General features: G+C 60.0%; 1 protein-coding gene across 1 annotated transcript; it reads left to right on the forward strand.

Moving 5' to 3' along the window:
• Positions 1-416: 416 nt before the first annotated feature.
• On the forward strand, positions 417-14484 carry GNAI2 (G protein subunit alpha i2). The gene is made up of 9 exons (XM_061347049.1): positions 417-604; positions 8605-8647; positions 8829-8970; positions 9306-9466; positions 11660-11788; positions 12881-13010; positions 13247-13400; positions 13777-13984; positions 14105-14484. The coding sequence occupies exons 1-8, from the start codon at positions 487-489 to the stop codon at positions 13965-13967; spliced, it is 1068 nt and encodes a 355-aa protein (XP_061203033.1). The 5' UTR covers positions 417-486; the 3' UTR covers positions 13968-13984; positions 14105-14484.
• Positions 14485-15179: the final 695 nt, after the last annotated feature.

Consider the following 15179-nt stretch of genomic DNA (forward strand, 5'->3'; position numbering starts at 1 on the left):
CCCTGGCACCCACCGAGGGGCTCCCTCCTCTGGCAGCCTTGCACAAGGGTCACCAAGGGCCGAGCCCCGTTTTCATCCCTACAAGGGGATGAAAACATCCCAAGATGTGAGCCACCAGCCTGTGACACCGCGTCCCTACAGCAGGTGGCCCTGAGGCACAGCATTACCCCGCACCGCCTGCCCCAGGGCTGCACCCACCTCCGTGCACCCAAAGGACCCCAGTTCCACAATGCAGCACCCCCGCTCCATCTCCCTCCCCATGTCTGCACCAGGGCACACCGATGCCCCGCGCCCCCCGCTCCCGGTCACCCCGCGGCGGTGCCCGGCGCTGCCGCTTGGGGGCCGCTCCCGCCGGAAGGAGACGAGGCCCCGCCCCCTCAGACCTCGCCCTCCCCGGCCCCGCCCCCAGACCCCGCCCGTCCTGGCCCCGCCCCTCGGCGGCGCGCAGGGCAGAGCGGGGGCGCGCAGGCAGCCGCGGCCGCCGCCATGGGCTGCACCGTGAGCGCCGAGGACAAGGCGGCCGCCGAGCGATCGCGCATGATCGACAAGAACCTGCGGGAGGACGGCGAGAAGGCGGCGCGGGAGGTGAAGCTGCTGCTGCTGGGTGAGACCCTGGGGATCCACCTAACGGGACACGGCCGGCCCGGCCCGGCTCGGCTCGGCTCGGCTCGGCCCGGCTCGGCTCGGCCCTTCCGGAACCGGGCAGCCGCGCCACTCCCGCCTCGCTTACCGAGAGCCTGGGCACCAGCCCGCAAGGCTGCGGCCCCGCCCCGGGGTTCCACCGCTGATGTGGTGCTGGACCCAGCCCAGCCCTCGGTTTCCCCCCCCTCCGCAGTGGGGTGTCGGCCCATTGATCTCTCAGGAAGTAGGGTGCCCCCCCCAGGCTTCCGGGTTTCCCCCAGAAGTGGGGTGCTGGCCCCACAACAGGCTTTGGGGCTCCCCACAGGAATGGGGTACGGAGCCCATCTCAGGCACAGGGGCCCCACTAGGAGTGGGGTGCTGGCCCCACAGCAGGCCTTGGGGATCGCTCCGGCAGAGGGGTGCCAGCCCCACCCCTGCCTGTGGGGTTACCCTGAAGTTGGGTGCCAGCCCCACCCCACTGTTATTCCATCCCCCCACCCCACTGGCATCCAGCCTGACACATCCCTTTGGGCACAGACAGGGACATCTCCACCCTCACGCCGGCTGGGACCCTCTGTCTTGCCTGCAGGACCCCCCGATGGCCGGCCATGCCGGGAGGGATCCCCCATGGACTTGCCTTGCTCTGGCCTCAGGCTGTCTGGGGCAGAGGTAGTGGGCCCAACTGAGCCCCTCTATCCCCCTGTCACCCTCCCCTCGCCATGGAGTGATGGGGGGCTCGGGCAGTGTGCTCAGTCCCACCCGCTGCCCACAGTGGGCAGGAGCCCGTGCAGCCCGTGGGTGCTCTGCCCCACGGACACCTGATTTCCATAGCGATAACGGACCTCTTGCACTCTTCAAAGCGGCCCCACGATGCTGCTGTGGGCGTTCACAGCCCTGCCCTGCGCCTGCAGCAACGCAGCGCTTATTTACTGTAGTGTTTTTCTTAATGACTCCCAGTTGGGGTTTTTAATTCCTTTTCCCAAACTCCCAGGGGAGCCTCGCTCCAGGTGTGACAATGGGGCTCTCACAGCACCGGGGCAGCGAGACCCGGGACGGGCACAGGAATCCCGGCTGTGCCAGGGCAGCGCTGGCAGAAAATGGCTTTGGGCTTGTCAGTGCCATCGGCAGAGGAAGCTGCCAGCAGCAGGAAGTCAACTCAAATCCGGCAGCCCTTTATTTGCTCAACCCCTGCCTGCCTTGAGAAATACGTAATTAACGCCCTGAACCGCTCGTCTAACGGAGCACTGAGGGGTTTGGGGCTTTGTTCTTACTTCAGCCTTGGTGTGAGTGGTGCCAGAGCAGGACCTGTCGGGGGGCTGTGCCATTGAGGGGGGTCTGGATGCTTATACAAGCTCGCTGACCCCCTTGTTTCCGGGGAGGGTTGGGTGCCGGTGCGGTGAAACCCCATGGGGTTCGCTTGGGGAAACACGTGGTCCCCCTTTGCCGTGAGCAGCTTCTGTGCCGGGCCTTGATGCTGGCTTGGCAGCTCTTGAAATAATGGGGCCAAGGGATGTAGCTGGGCAGGGGGGGTGGCACCTCCTTCCCATGGGGCTCCAGGGACCGGCCAGGATGGGCATCATCATCCCGGTGCTGCTGGCACTGGGGTGTCCGGCTGGCTGGTGCTGAGCATCTCTGAGAGGACAGGGGCTCCCGGTTGGCAAGGATCACGGTGTGAGCTGGCCAGCCCCCATCCCTTCCCCATGTCCTGCTCCCTAGAGAAGCAGAGGCAGGAGGAGGACGGCGGATGCGCTCTTTCTGTCGAGGCCAGCATTTACAAGCAGTATTTCTGATCTCAGTCAGTTTCTAAAGCCAAAAATAGTGTGAAATGGCTCTTCTAAATGATTTTGTTGTGTTTATTTTTTCCCCTCGCAGGTGTTCAGGTGTAAATAGTGCTGGATCCTTGGGTCACACTGGCCTGTTTCCGAGCCCAGCTGTGGCTGGAAAATCCTCCTGAGACAGGAGAGAATGCCCGGAGGTGGGGCCAGTGTTGCTCGACGTGGGGATGCGGTGCCCACTCCCTATCACCTCATTTTTCCCCCCTAGCTGGAGGAAGCTTTGAGAACAACTAGGGCTTCCCATGAGCCCAGCAGGTGCTTTCTGGTAAGCACCACAGCTCTTCGGCACGCTTGGCAAGGCAGGGTTCGCAGCCCTCCCTCAGGGCTGCAGCACTGCTGCATCCTCCAGAAACAGGGAGGAAAAATTACGGGGGAAAAAATGTAAGAAGCAAAATAGCTTCACCCTTTGTGCCTCATTGGCCTGTGGCACAAAGGGGAGATGGCTTTTCCCAGCACTGCGTGGGTGTTGCTGGCACTTGGAGCTGCTGGTGCAGCCGGCAGGATACGGTGTGGGTGAAGAGCTCTGGGATGGCAGTGCAAGTGTAGAACCATGCTGGGCCCTGGCACCATGCAGGGCTTGGGGCTGATCCGTACAGCCACCTTGGCTCAGTGCTGATGCCTTTCCTCCACCATGGTGGGCAAGCTGGAGAGGGGTGATGTGTGCTGTCGGTGTGGTGGGGCAGGCAGGACCCCCAGTGGCACATGGCACTGCAGGTGTGGGCCAGCACCTCCTGTCCCTGCCTGCAGGTTTTCCTCTGCCTTTTGCCAGCTCTGAAATAGTTGCATTCAGATAGTTTGAAGCTTCAGTCTCTGGGGGGGAGAGCACCCAAATAAAGCAATCCCCCCTATCCCTGTGGCTGGACACCAACAGCCTCCCAAAGTTTTGGTGCTGGGAGAGGCCAGGAGCCATCAGTGGTACCTGGAGCATCCACCCTGTGCAGCAACGCTGCCAGTAGCTCCCAATGCCACTGCTGGCTCCTTGACATCCCCATGGCTCAAACCACTGGAGTTGCTGGCTGGAAGTGGAACTTGGGTTCTGCCCAGCCCAGCTCCTGCCTGCTGGCGTTGGGATGCTTTGGGGGGATGCAGGATCAGTGCAGGCAAGCAGTTGCCTCATGTAAAGCCCCTAATTCTGTATTTTCCTTTGGAGGATTAGGAAAGAGGCTGTGAAGATGCCTAGGACAGGGATGGTGCTTGTGGGTTGATCCGCAGTGGTTTTTAGTGCTGGAGGTGCAAACCCTGGGATGAGGATGCTCCCCTCGCACCCACCTGGACTGACTCGCACAGGAGCGAGTCTCGCCTGTACAAGGTCCTGCCTGGGTGAGCTGTAGCCGGGGCAAGGGTGGCCGGGGCAGGGCTCAAGAGCTTTATGTATTTGGGGTTTTTTTGAGGCTTGCATAAAAATAGAGGAAGGGAGGGACCAGCTGCGCCTTTCAGTGGCTGCGGCGCCCGGCTCTGCCCTGGCCTCGCGTGTGAGCGCCTGTTCTGCTGCGCTTTGTCCTGCCTTGGGGTTTGGGTTTTGTGCTCCTGCCCCAGCCCAGGGTGTGGGAAGGGGTCAGCTCCTCCCTTCGGTGGGGACACTGAAGGGTCCCAGGGGTGTTTGTGGCCACAGAGCAGGAGGTGTCATGCAGGGAAGAGCTTGGTGCTCGCATGGGTTGGGATGGGATGGAAGGGGCACAGCACGCGGGCCCTGAGACAGGAGACCTTGGTGTCCCTGCTGGTGATGTCCCAGATGCAGGCAGCTGCCCTCCACTCCGGGATGAATGCTTAGGAGAGGCAGCAGATACGTATATTTAATACAGAATTGTATGTGTATGCATTAGAAAAATATTTCATTCTTTTCTATGTATTCCTTTTTTGGGTATATATATTGCTCTTTTTTATGGAGTAATGTATAAATTGCTTTTTGCATATGTATTTAAAAGCATATGTATATATTGCTTTACCCATATAGAGAGCTTTACAGAGGGTCTCCCATGGGCTTCACCCACCCAGGGCTGTGGGTGCCAGGATAACTGAGTGCCTCGGTGCCATTGCTGCAGCTGGGGCTGGCCTGGCCTCTCTGCAGCTACCGGGCTTCCTGCTCCGGGATGGAGCACGGGTTTCCGGGCCAGAGGCTGCCTGAATCACCAGAGCTGGGGAGCTGAGTAATCCTGGCAGCAAACCCCGGCGGGGGGAGTAGGGTGGGATGAGGGGATGGTGGCACTCCAGCACACAGTCATAGTGCTGCACGGGCTGCGCTGGAGCCACTCCAGTGCTTGGCAGGAGAAGGGGGGGACCATGGTGTCTGTGTGCTGGAACAGCCAGGGATGACCCCTTGTCTAGGGATGAGAAAACTGATGCTGGTAGCCTGAAATGTGTGCGGGAGGAGGGGACAGCTCGATGCTGAGCCCTTTAGGGGGCCCTGCCCCGCCACCCCAGTGCTGGCACAACCGGTGTGGGGAGCAAGGGCTGGGAAGCGGCTGGTGCCAGCCAAAGCGGGGAGAGAGAGACCGCTGTGGCTATGGCAGGGACAGAAACAGAGCAGCAAAGTTCTAGGATTCCTGGAAAAAGCCCAGCACAAGGATAGTGTTGTCCAGCTCGTGAGCTCCAGCGGCCCTTGGCAGCACCTGGGGTGCATTTGCTGTGCTCCCCATGGGAGATCATCCCCAGCCCCCCTCCTCCTCCCCCATGTACTCCAAATGCCCTTCTGGCTGCTCAATTATTCCTACTTTTGTGGGTGTTTTTTCTGTGTTTCCATCTGCTCTCTTGGACAAAGGGGTTCAGGCCTCCCTGGTGCCCCCTCGTTTGGGGGTGCTGCCTGGGAACGTGGCATCCCACCATAGGCAAATGCGCAGGCTCCTCCTGGGAAGCGGCCAGCCCTGTGCCGGAACGGGATGGCCCCTGGGAAAAACGCCCTGTGTCGCTGTGGGGTTTTAAGAAAACACAATTGTTTTTACAGCAATTTTCCATCTATTTTGGGTAGGAAGGAAAATGTCGAGGGGAATCTCTTCTGATTATTACTGTTTGAGTCTTCAGGGGAACTCTGCTCTCAGGGCACCTCTGAAAGGCTTGTTTGACGGCAGAGACCCCACAGGTGCCTGGATAGCCACCCCATGAGGGTGTCTGTCCCGCTCGGAAGAGGATCACTGGGTTCATCCAGAAGTAAAATCCATCCATAAATCCATGCTGAAGTAATAGCTCCTGTTTGCCAGGCTGGGAAAACTTCCCAGCACATTGGCTGAGGATGGGGCTGTGGGTGCTGGGGGTGGCTCCGGACCCAGTGCTGGATTGAATTCCAGCTTCTCCCCTGTAATAAGGACAATTTTCCATCTGTGCATTGCTTCCATCCACGCCTGCATATTTGAAGGCATAAAACAGGACGGTGCCATGCAGCAAGATGGAAAATTCCCTCTCAGCGATGCGGGGTGAGGTGGACCCCAAAACCTGTGAGCAGCTGCTTAAATATATGGTGTTAAATATATGCTGACCAGGAGTATATTGCATATATCACGTTAAGTCTGTGCTGGGCGGAAAGCATCTTAAACTGTGGGATGCAAAATATATGTTGGCTAAATAAATGTTTTGCCGGTGGATCAACAGGGTGTTTTAGAGCCAGGCAGCTGCTTCTTTTAAATTGTTGATTCTTTTTAACAGAAAAAGGGTGAAATTAGCCCAAGAGAGAGCTCTCCTCCTGTTTTTGACGGGAATGAGGCAGGAAGGGTGCACAGGGCTGGAGGAAGCCCGGATGAGCGGTCAACCCGTGCTGGGGGCTCTCCATCCTACCCAGTGCCTGGCCAGCATGGGGGGCTGAAGGATGACGTGAGACCCCCATGCGCTGCCTGTCTCCTGCCTGCATTGGGCAGGAGGGTGGAAGTGGCCGCTGGCGCCCTGCCCGGGGATTGTTGTGGGGCTGAATGGACGGCAGCTGGGGTTTTCCGGGGATTGGAAACCCTTCCCCTCTGCTGTGCTTAATGGGGGGGCTGGGAAGGGTCCCCCCTGCGCTGTGCGGGGTGGGATTTGCAGGTGCTGGGGCCTGGCAGTGTTGGCGGTGGCGGTTCCCTGGCCCCTTGGTTAGGCAGAGGTGATGCTTTGAAAGGGAAATTGGAGGGGCAGGACACCAACTGCTGCCTGCCTGGCTCCTGCTGGGCTCTGCTGGGTGTCACAGATTCAGGCCTGAATTTCTGCTGACCACCAGCATGCGGGCGTGCTCCCAGCAGGGAGCAGAGGGGGGCAATGGCACAGCTGCCTCCTAGCCAGGAGCTGCAGGGGAAGCTTGAGAGGCGAATGGGTGGCCTTGGTGACGCCTGCCCTCCTGGTGACCGTCACCCTGCTGCGAGCAGGCAGGAGGTCCAGAGGGGTTGGACCCTCCTGGGCAGGGAGCAGACGTCAGGCAGGGCAGGAGGCTGGGGGACAACTGGCACCTCACCCCTTGTAAGCAAGGTTCCGCCTTGCTGCGTGCCTCAGTTTCCCTGTCTGGGCCCTGAGCCCGGCGGTACAGGGTTGGTGTTGTCAGAAACCAGAGGTATTTAGTGTAAGAAATGAAGGGATAGGCAGAATGCTTCCCCCTGCTGCTCCCAGCTCCAGGTAGGAGTCACCAGCACTGACCATGGACACTGCCCAGGCCGTGCCGGGTGCCGTGTCAGCAAGCTGAGGGTGCTGGTGCAGGCCAGGGCTGCTGGAGAGCCCTGGCCATGCTGAACACCCACCCTGGGCTGAGCAGAGCCTGTCCCTCAGCAGGTGCAGCATTGAAACCATGGGCTGGGTGTTCCTGGCAATGAATGTAGGGTCTGTGTAGCCCCAGTATGGCCCCAGCCTCAGGGGACTCCATGCTGTGAGCGGTGTCCATGGGGGTAAGTGCTCATCACCAGGGCTGCATGGGCTGAAGGCGTTTGCTCCCTGCTCCATGTCTCAGCTGGCATGGCAGGCTGTTTGTCCTGGTTAATTTTAGCATAATCTGCTTTTTTTATATATATATATTTATGATTTTTTTCTGAACTCCTCTGTAATCTCCCTCCCCTCTCTATGGCTGTGCCAGTGTGGCTCTGCCTGGGGCCTCCAGTAAGGGCAGCTCCATGGCTGAGGGCACCCACGGGACCTACCAAAGCAGGACAGGAGAGAACGTGGAGATTGACTTGGGATTTGCACCCAGGGGCAGGGATGATGCTGGCCCCTGGCTGAAGGGCTCTTGTCCCGCTGGGGGTCTCGGGGTGAAGTGAGCCTGATGCTCGTCCATCTTGGCGTCACCCCCTGCCTGGGGAGAGGACGAGGGGCCTGTGCTGGCTCTTTCAGCTTCCCCTTTGAGCTTCCCCTTTCTTGCAGCCAGGGTGACTTTGCTCTTTCCTGCTCCCAGCCTGGGGAGGGGGGGCTGGGTTGGGACCTGCACATCCCCTGTGTGGGGGTGACGTCCCCAGGGCTCAGGATGGTGGAGAGGGAGCCTGGGGCACCCTGGCTGTCCCCTCGGAGCCCCCGTGTTCGGATGCTGAGGAATGAATCCACGCTGGGAGCCATCGGCTTTCCCTGCTGGCAGCCACCTCCGCAGCCGGGCTGGGGACCTGGCAGCCTGGGAAGTGCACACTGCAGAGCAGCCCGGGGGTGGCTGATCCTGCCGGGAGCACTGGTGGAGGTGGCAGCTCCTTCCTGTGCTCCCTGGAGCGCTCGGCTTTGGGTGCCCAGCGCCCTGCCCGTACCTGGTGGCGCCAGCATCCTGTGTGCTGCCTGCTGCCGGTCCCAGCTGTGGGCATGTGGCAAGGCTGACATTCCATTGTCCTCTGGCACTATAGGGATACAGGATGTGGGATGTGGGATAGGGCGGCTCTGCCTGGAGCTGGGATGGCAGGTGATGGGCATTGCAGGGGTTCTGAAGCTGGGGCTGTCCGCTGTCTTGGCTGCAGTGTTCTGGCACCACAGGGCAAACATCAGTGCTTTGGTGCCATGTTCCTGGCTTGGAGCTGGTGTCATTTCTTCCCTATGGGAGCTACTGCAAAATCTCCCCTAGGCTCCCCTTTTCCTCCCCGTTTCCTGGCTCTGCTGTTCCCAGTGCCCATCCAGACCCTTGCCCTGGCCAATGCTGGGAGGTCTCCTCCGCTGCTGCCCTCCCTCCCAGGGCTGGGGATCCCATCTTTGGGCAGCACCTCACTGCTCACCTCCCCTTCTGGTTCCTCCGCAGGTGCTGGCGAGTCTGGGAAGAGCACCATCGTCAAACAGATGAAGTGAGTGCCCCATCCCTGCGGCTGACACCACACAGACCCCAGCCACGGGCTCTGAACCTGGTGGCAGCTGAGGAAAGTTCCCCTCTGCAGCACCAGTGCTGCTGCGGAGCATGGAGAGGAAGCAACACCATGGGGTGCCCCATGGGGGGCTGACCTTGCCTGTGTCTCTTCCCTGCCCCAGAATCATCCATGAGGATGGCTACTCTGAGGAGGAGTGCCGGCAGTACAAAGCTGTGGTCTACAGCAACACCATCCAGTCCATCATGGCCATCATCAAGGCGATGGGGAACCTGCAGATTGACTTTGGAGACTCCTCCAGAGCGGTGAGTGTCCTGCTCCCAGTGTGCCTGGAAGGGTTGGGGGTCCCCAGTCTGGATCAGGGTTAGGGTGGTCCTGCTCAAACTCTCCTGTTCCCTCACAGGCCGTGACCTCCTGTCCTGGGTGTTGAGGAAGGGGGAATCAAAAGCATAATCCATAGGTGGCTACCCTGATGGGTGCAGAGATATGGGTCCATTGCTTCCCTTTTGTCTCGTCCCCATCTGGAGCTCCTGCCTCGCCATCTGGGTGGGACACGGTGGGCTCCAGCCAAACCCTTTGGGGCCGAGTGAGTTTCGGTGACCCTGTGCCAATGCTTTATCCCTGTTTCTTGTCCCTGCAGGATGATGCTCGGCAGCTGTTTGCGCTCTCCTGCACCGCTGAGGAGCAGGGCGTCATGCCAGAAGACCTGGCCAGCGTGATCCGGAGGCTGTGGGCTGACAACGGGGTCCAGGCTTGTTTTAACCGCTCCCGAGAGTACCAGCTGAACGACTCGGCTGCCTAGTGAGTACCCAGGCCCTGCAGGCTGGGCAGCTTTCAGTGAACAAAGGAAAATGCCCCCGGGGGCTGCTGTTCCCCATCCCCTCAGGGGCTGGTGCTGCCAGAGCAGAACTGGGAAGGAGGATGTTTCAAAAGCTGTTTCCTCCTCTGGCAGGGTGCTGCATCCCCCTCCTGCCACTGCTCTGCACCCACTGCCTTCCCTGGGCTTTGCTCTCCCCTCTTGTCCCTCAGATGGCTGCCCCCATGTGAGCAGAGCCAGGGGTCCTGCCTGTCCTCGTGGCCCTTCATGGGCATGAAGGCAAAAAACAGCTCCAAAGAGGGCACTGGGGACCCTTGTGTGTGAACAGGATAAGAAGGATGCACAAGAGGCTTTTCATCTTAACTGGGTTTACATGGAAAGACTTGGCATTGTGCTAGTTTATTAGCCAGCAAGCTCGAGTTTAGGTGGATAAATTGCCTGCATCTGGTTGGGTTTATCCCTGCAGAGATTTAATAAATATGTTAATCTGCCTAAAATATGGTTGCTGGAGAGGTTGTTGTGGCCAAGGCTGCATTGAGCTTGCATGGTGTCCTCCTACCCTCGCTGCCTAGATCCTCTGTGGTAAAGCAGTGCCACAGGGAGCTTGTGATGTGCCAGGAAAACCCCATTAAGGCTGGTCCCACTGGGGATTAAGCATCCTTGGGACGCCACTGCTTGGTCCCCTGTGTGCCAGCCCAGTTGTGCCCTCTGGCACTGTTGGGTCCCTCTTGTGCATTGAGGTCCCTGGGGGTAAGAGGTAGAGGAAAGGTCCTGGCAAGCAGTGACCCCAGAGAAGCTCCCACCAGCTCTTTGCTCCAGCATCCATGGTTTTCTCTTCCTGCTGCCTGCTTCCCTGGTCCCTGTCCTGCTCAGTGTCATCGTCCCACAGCCGGCAGTGCCATGGGTGCTGGTTTGGAGGCAGGAGGGACCTGGCAGCTCATAGGCACAGTCTGGGTGTGCATACCTGCAAGATGCCTGCAAGCTGAGTGTCACTAAGTGCATTTATGGTGTGTTTGGCACACTGCAGGGGTTGCCCAAGCATGACTTAAAAGCTCCCTCCAGCCCCTCAGAGATGCTGGTGCAGTAATCGATGCCCTGTCAATCCCTGTGGGGATGATGCTGTGCCTGTGGTGCCACTGGCACAGGCACCCAGGGGATGCCGTGCCCAGCACACAGCCTGTCTGTACCCCTGCCTTCTTTGCAGCCGCTTGGGGCATCTGGAGCTCCGGGTGCCAGGTGGGTGCTCCTGGGCGGGTGCATGGTCCCAGTGCCACCGGCGCGGTGCGGCCCTGCTGCTGTTTCCTGTTTTCTGTCAGCCAGAGCCCGTGTGTGTTTCCGGCTGTTTTCAAGCTGTTCCACACAGCGCCGTGCCGCTCCCCCCACCCTTGCACCCACTGCGGGGTCCCGGGGCGCCCACAGCTCTGGCTTTGATCCGGCTCAGCAGAGGGTTTCCTGGGAGCTGGCCAACAGCCGTGCTGCCATCGGAGCCAGGGATCCCTGTGGCTTTGTGAGCTGTAATCTGCCTTTCACCAGATTACAGGGCTGCGAATGCCTTTAATTAACACAAGCCTAATGTGCTTAAAGGAGCCTGTTTATAGTAACCCAATTACATCAACGTGAGCTGGAGAAACTGAAACCTGCCTTGGTTCTCCCAGCAGCCCTCAGCTGGTCCCAGTGTTGGGGACCAAATCCCACTGCTGGTGACCGGGCTCTGATAGGGCCAGGGCAGGCAGCAGGGCAGGCAGTGCTACCCCAGAGGGGCTCGGGATGGACGAGAGCCCCCCAGCCACACTGCTCCCTGTCTCTCCTGCCTCCCACTTCCTCCCAGGATGCCGTCCCTTTGTGTTTTGTGACTATAAATGGCCCAGCGCCATCGATTGTTTCCGCTGGCGCTGTGGCTGGTTGCCATAGCACTGAATACTTTCCTCTCACCATTTCCCCTGTGCAAGCAGCCAGGGAAATGAGGGGAGCCCCCCAGCCCTGGCTGCATCCCCCTGGCAGGGCTCTGGGGTGACCCCAGGGTGCAGATGGGGTGCACTGTGCTCAGCGCTGCGCACTCTGAATGGATGAAACCAGGGTCTATGGAAAGAGTGCCCTGGTGTGGGAATGCCCCATGGGATTGCGGTGGTTGTGACCCATGGCCCAGCTTCCACAGCACCTTTCTGCTCCCTCCCCAGCTACCTGAATGACCTGGAGCGGATAGCCTGTGTTGACTACATCCCCACCCAGCAGGACGTGCTGCGCACCAGGGTGAAGACCACCGGCATCGTAGAGACCCACTTCACCTTCAAGGACCTGCACTTCAAGTATGTCTCACCCTTTCCCTTCTTCCTTTGCAAGGCAAGAAATCCCTCCCTCCCTGTGCTGGGTTGGGTCCTGCTTGCCCTGACTCCCCCTGGGTGTGCTCGTGGCGAGAGCTGTGGCCTCGGAGTGAGCGGAAACTGCTGGAATAGCTGGAGCAGCCTCAAAAATGCCTCGCAGGGCTCACCCAGGGGCCAGGTCCAGCCTTGGGCAGGAGGGGGAAGTGGAAAGGAATCCTCTGTGTGCCTGCTGCTGTGGGAAGGGCGCTGGGCACGAGCCGGGGGTCTCTGTGTTGGGCAGTGGCCCTGCTGGCATACTGGGTTGCTTTCTGCAGAGAATCCATGGGAAATAGCCAGAGCTCCAGTTTCCGAGGCGAAGAGCTGGCACCGTGCACATTCCAGGGAACTGAGTCACTGGGCAATGGAGCTGCTGGCAGAAAGATCTGCAGGGTTGTGGGGGGCAGCGGTGACCCCTCTGCCGCCCTGCTGGGATGGAAGCACTTGGCTGTGCATCGGCAGGGCAGTGCTTTGGAGGTCCAGGGGAATGGGGTGTATCCTGGGGCACAGCAGTGAGGAAGCCTTGCTGCCAGCCTGGCACTTGGTAGTGGACAGAGTGCTGCTGGTGGGCTTTGCTCTGTGGATGCAGAGCATCCTCTGCCACCTGCAGCAGGAGAGGCTCGCAGTGCACTGGGACCGTCCCCTGAGTCCTTGTGCTTCCTGTGATCCTGCTGAGCCTGCGGCCTCTTGGCCACGCACCGCAGTGCCTCTTGGTCCAAGATCTAAAGCAAAATCCCACAGCACCCACTCCAGAGTAGGTCTGGAAAAGCATCTACTGGAGCAGTGACACCCCTGGGAAAGGTGGCCTCATCCTGCTCTGGTTTATAGTGGGGATTTGGTCCCAGCCACCCTCCTGTCCCTGGGGTGGGCGGTGGGTGCTGAGCAGACCCACAGCACCAGCAAAGTCCCTGGGGCAGAGGCACCGTTCTCTGCCTGCCCCAGTGCCACTGCTGCTCCAGGGGGCTGGGGAAACCGAGGCAGGGTGCGGGTGAGAGCAGTGCTGGATCTGCTGCCCATCACCACGCCACCTCCCTGCCCCAGGATGTTCGATGTGGGGGGCCAGCGCTCGGAACGGAAGAAGTGGATCCACTGCTTTGAGGGGGTGACAGCCATCATCTTCTGCGTGGCCCTGAGTGCCTATGACCTGGTGCTGGCTGAAGACGAGGAGATGGTGAGTCGGGGCGGATGGAGTGGGTATTGTGAGCCATCCCGTCCTTGTGGGACAGGGGGAGCACCCCCTCCTCAGGTGGTCACCGGTGCTCTGGCCATTGTGGCCCAAGTCTTGCAGGGCCATCGACATCCCCTGCCTGGGCTGACAGGAATGTGGGGAGGTGGCAGGTTGGTCAGCAGTAGGGTGGGAGCTGCTCGGGGTTTCCTGCCCTGCTCAGCTGCTGTTTTCCCTGCCAGAACCGGATGCATGAGAGCATGAAGCTGTTTGACAGCATCTGCAACAATAAGTGGTTCACGGACACGTCCATCATCCTCTTCCTCAACAAGAAAGACCTCTTTGAGGAGAAGATCGTGCACAGCCCCCTCACCATCTGCTTCCCCGAGTACACAGGTACCACCAGGGCCCTTGGCAATAAGACGAGGTGGTGCAGGAGGACTCGGCAGTCCCTTGCCTGGGTTGTGGAGCACGCGATGCTGGGGATGGGTATGGTGGCTTTCGTGTGCCTGGGAAGTGGTGTGTTCGGTGGACAGTGGGGGAGTGCAGTGGTGTTTGGGGTGCCCCAGGTATGGGGAAAGATGAGCACGAGACACAAGGGGAAGCAGCCCTGGGGGGGGTTTAGCTGAGGCTCACTGTGCCTGGGGAGCATCGGTTCAGCATCGGAGCATGGCTGAGCTGGTGTGGGGAGCTAAGCCAAGCCCAAAGCCCTTGGGTGCTGGTGGCAGGGGGGATGTCCCTGTGGGGAATCCCAGTGTGTGCTCCTCCCCAGGGGCCAACAAGTACGACGAGGCGGCCAGCTACATCCAGAGCAAGTTCGAGGACCTGAACAAGCGGAAGGACACCAAGGAGATCTACACCCACTTCACCTGTGCCACCGACACCAAGAACGTGCAGTTTGTCTTTGATGCCGTCACTGACGTCATCATCAAAAACAACCTGAAGGACTGCGGGCTCTTCTGAGCACCGGTGCTGCCTAGGTGCGTGCTGGTCCCAGTAGGGCCAGTCGGGGTGGCCACAGAGCATCTCGTCCTGCTGTATCGCTAGCTGGGGGTGCCCATGCCCCTCATCCCATCCACTCACCCCCTGCTCTCTCCTAGGACCCCTGGGCCCGCTGCTGAAGGAAGGACCATGCCGCCCTCCACTCCTGCTTCTCTTCGGATTCATCCCTCTGCCCCCACCCCATAAAGAGACTTTTGGGTGCCAGCGCAGTGGCAGGGCCTGTGTCCCCCCTGCTGCCTGTGTGTGCCCCCCACCACCCTCCTCCTCCGTGCCGGCGTCACCCATCCCAGGGAAAACGAGGTTTTAATCTTGGTTTTTAAGCCCTGAGCCCTTCCACCCCTCTGTCCCTGCCCTCCATGCCCCGTGGTGACGGCCTCCGAGCCCCGGCGCTCTCTCTGTTTACATGGCAAGTGTTGCTGGCGCGGGGAGGGGACACGGGGGTCCCCCGTGGATGCCCCCCAGCCAGAAACAAGACGATGACATTCCTTTGAGCAGACCAGAAGAGAAAGGCACCCCCCGACCCCAAACCCATGCAAAAAACCCACACCAGGTTGCTTTTTAAAGAAACCTTTTTACCAAGCTATTTAAAAGCGTTGAGTGCTATGTGGTGGCAGCATCCTCCACAGCCAGCCCACCCCCAACCGTGTGCCTTGGGGGGGTCCCGCACCCCACCCCACCCCACCTCACTGCCCATCAGCACTGCCCAAGGGGCGGGCAGGGGGTGCTGCCACTGCCTGTATCCCCCCCCCTTCTTTCTAAGCCTAGTTTTGTAGGGCTAGCTGTTACATGGGGTGAGGAGAGCCTGCTGTCCAGTGGCCCCTGCTGCCCCCCACCAGGCCGGGGCCCCCCTCAGCCGGTGCCTGCGGCCTTGCTTTTCCCACGGGATGTTTTACCGAATTGTTCACATGGTTTGACATAATAAAATGTAGAAAGGAAAGAAAAAAAACACCAAACCGGAGAAAATGTACGTAGTGATGGCCCCTACCTGTGACCGAGCGGGGGGGGGGACTGGGGGGGCATGGGGTGGGCTGGCATCACCCCGCGGCTCAGCAGCATCCCCTGGGGGTGGAGGTGAGGGCAGCAGTGGGACCCTTGAGAGAGAGCTGGGACATTGCCGGGGGTCTGAGCTGAGGGGGGACCATTAACACCCCCTGCCCCTGCAGGAAGGGGATG

This window comes from Neopsephotus bourkii, unplaced genomic scaffold (assembly GCF_033783945.1).
Source record: "Neopsephotus bourkii isolate Nb327-2 ecotype Australia unplaced genomic scaffold, CSIRO-AGI_Nbou_v1 NB_284, whole genome shotgun sequence".
Classification (NCBI taxonomy): Eukaryota; Metazoa; Chordata; class Aves; order Psittaciformes; family Psittacidae; genus Neopsephotus; species Neopsephotus bourkii.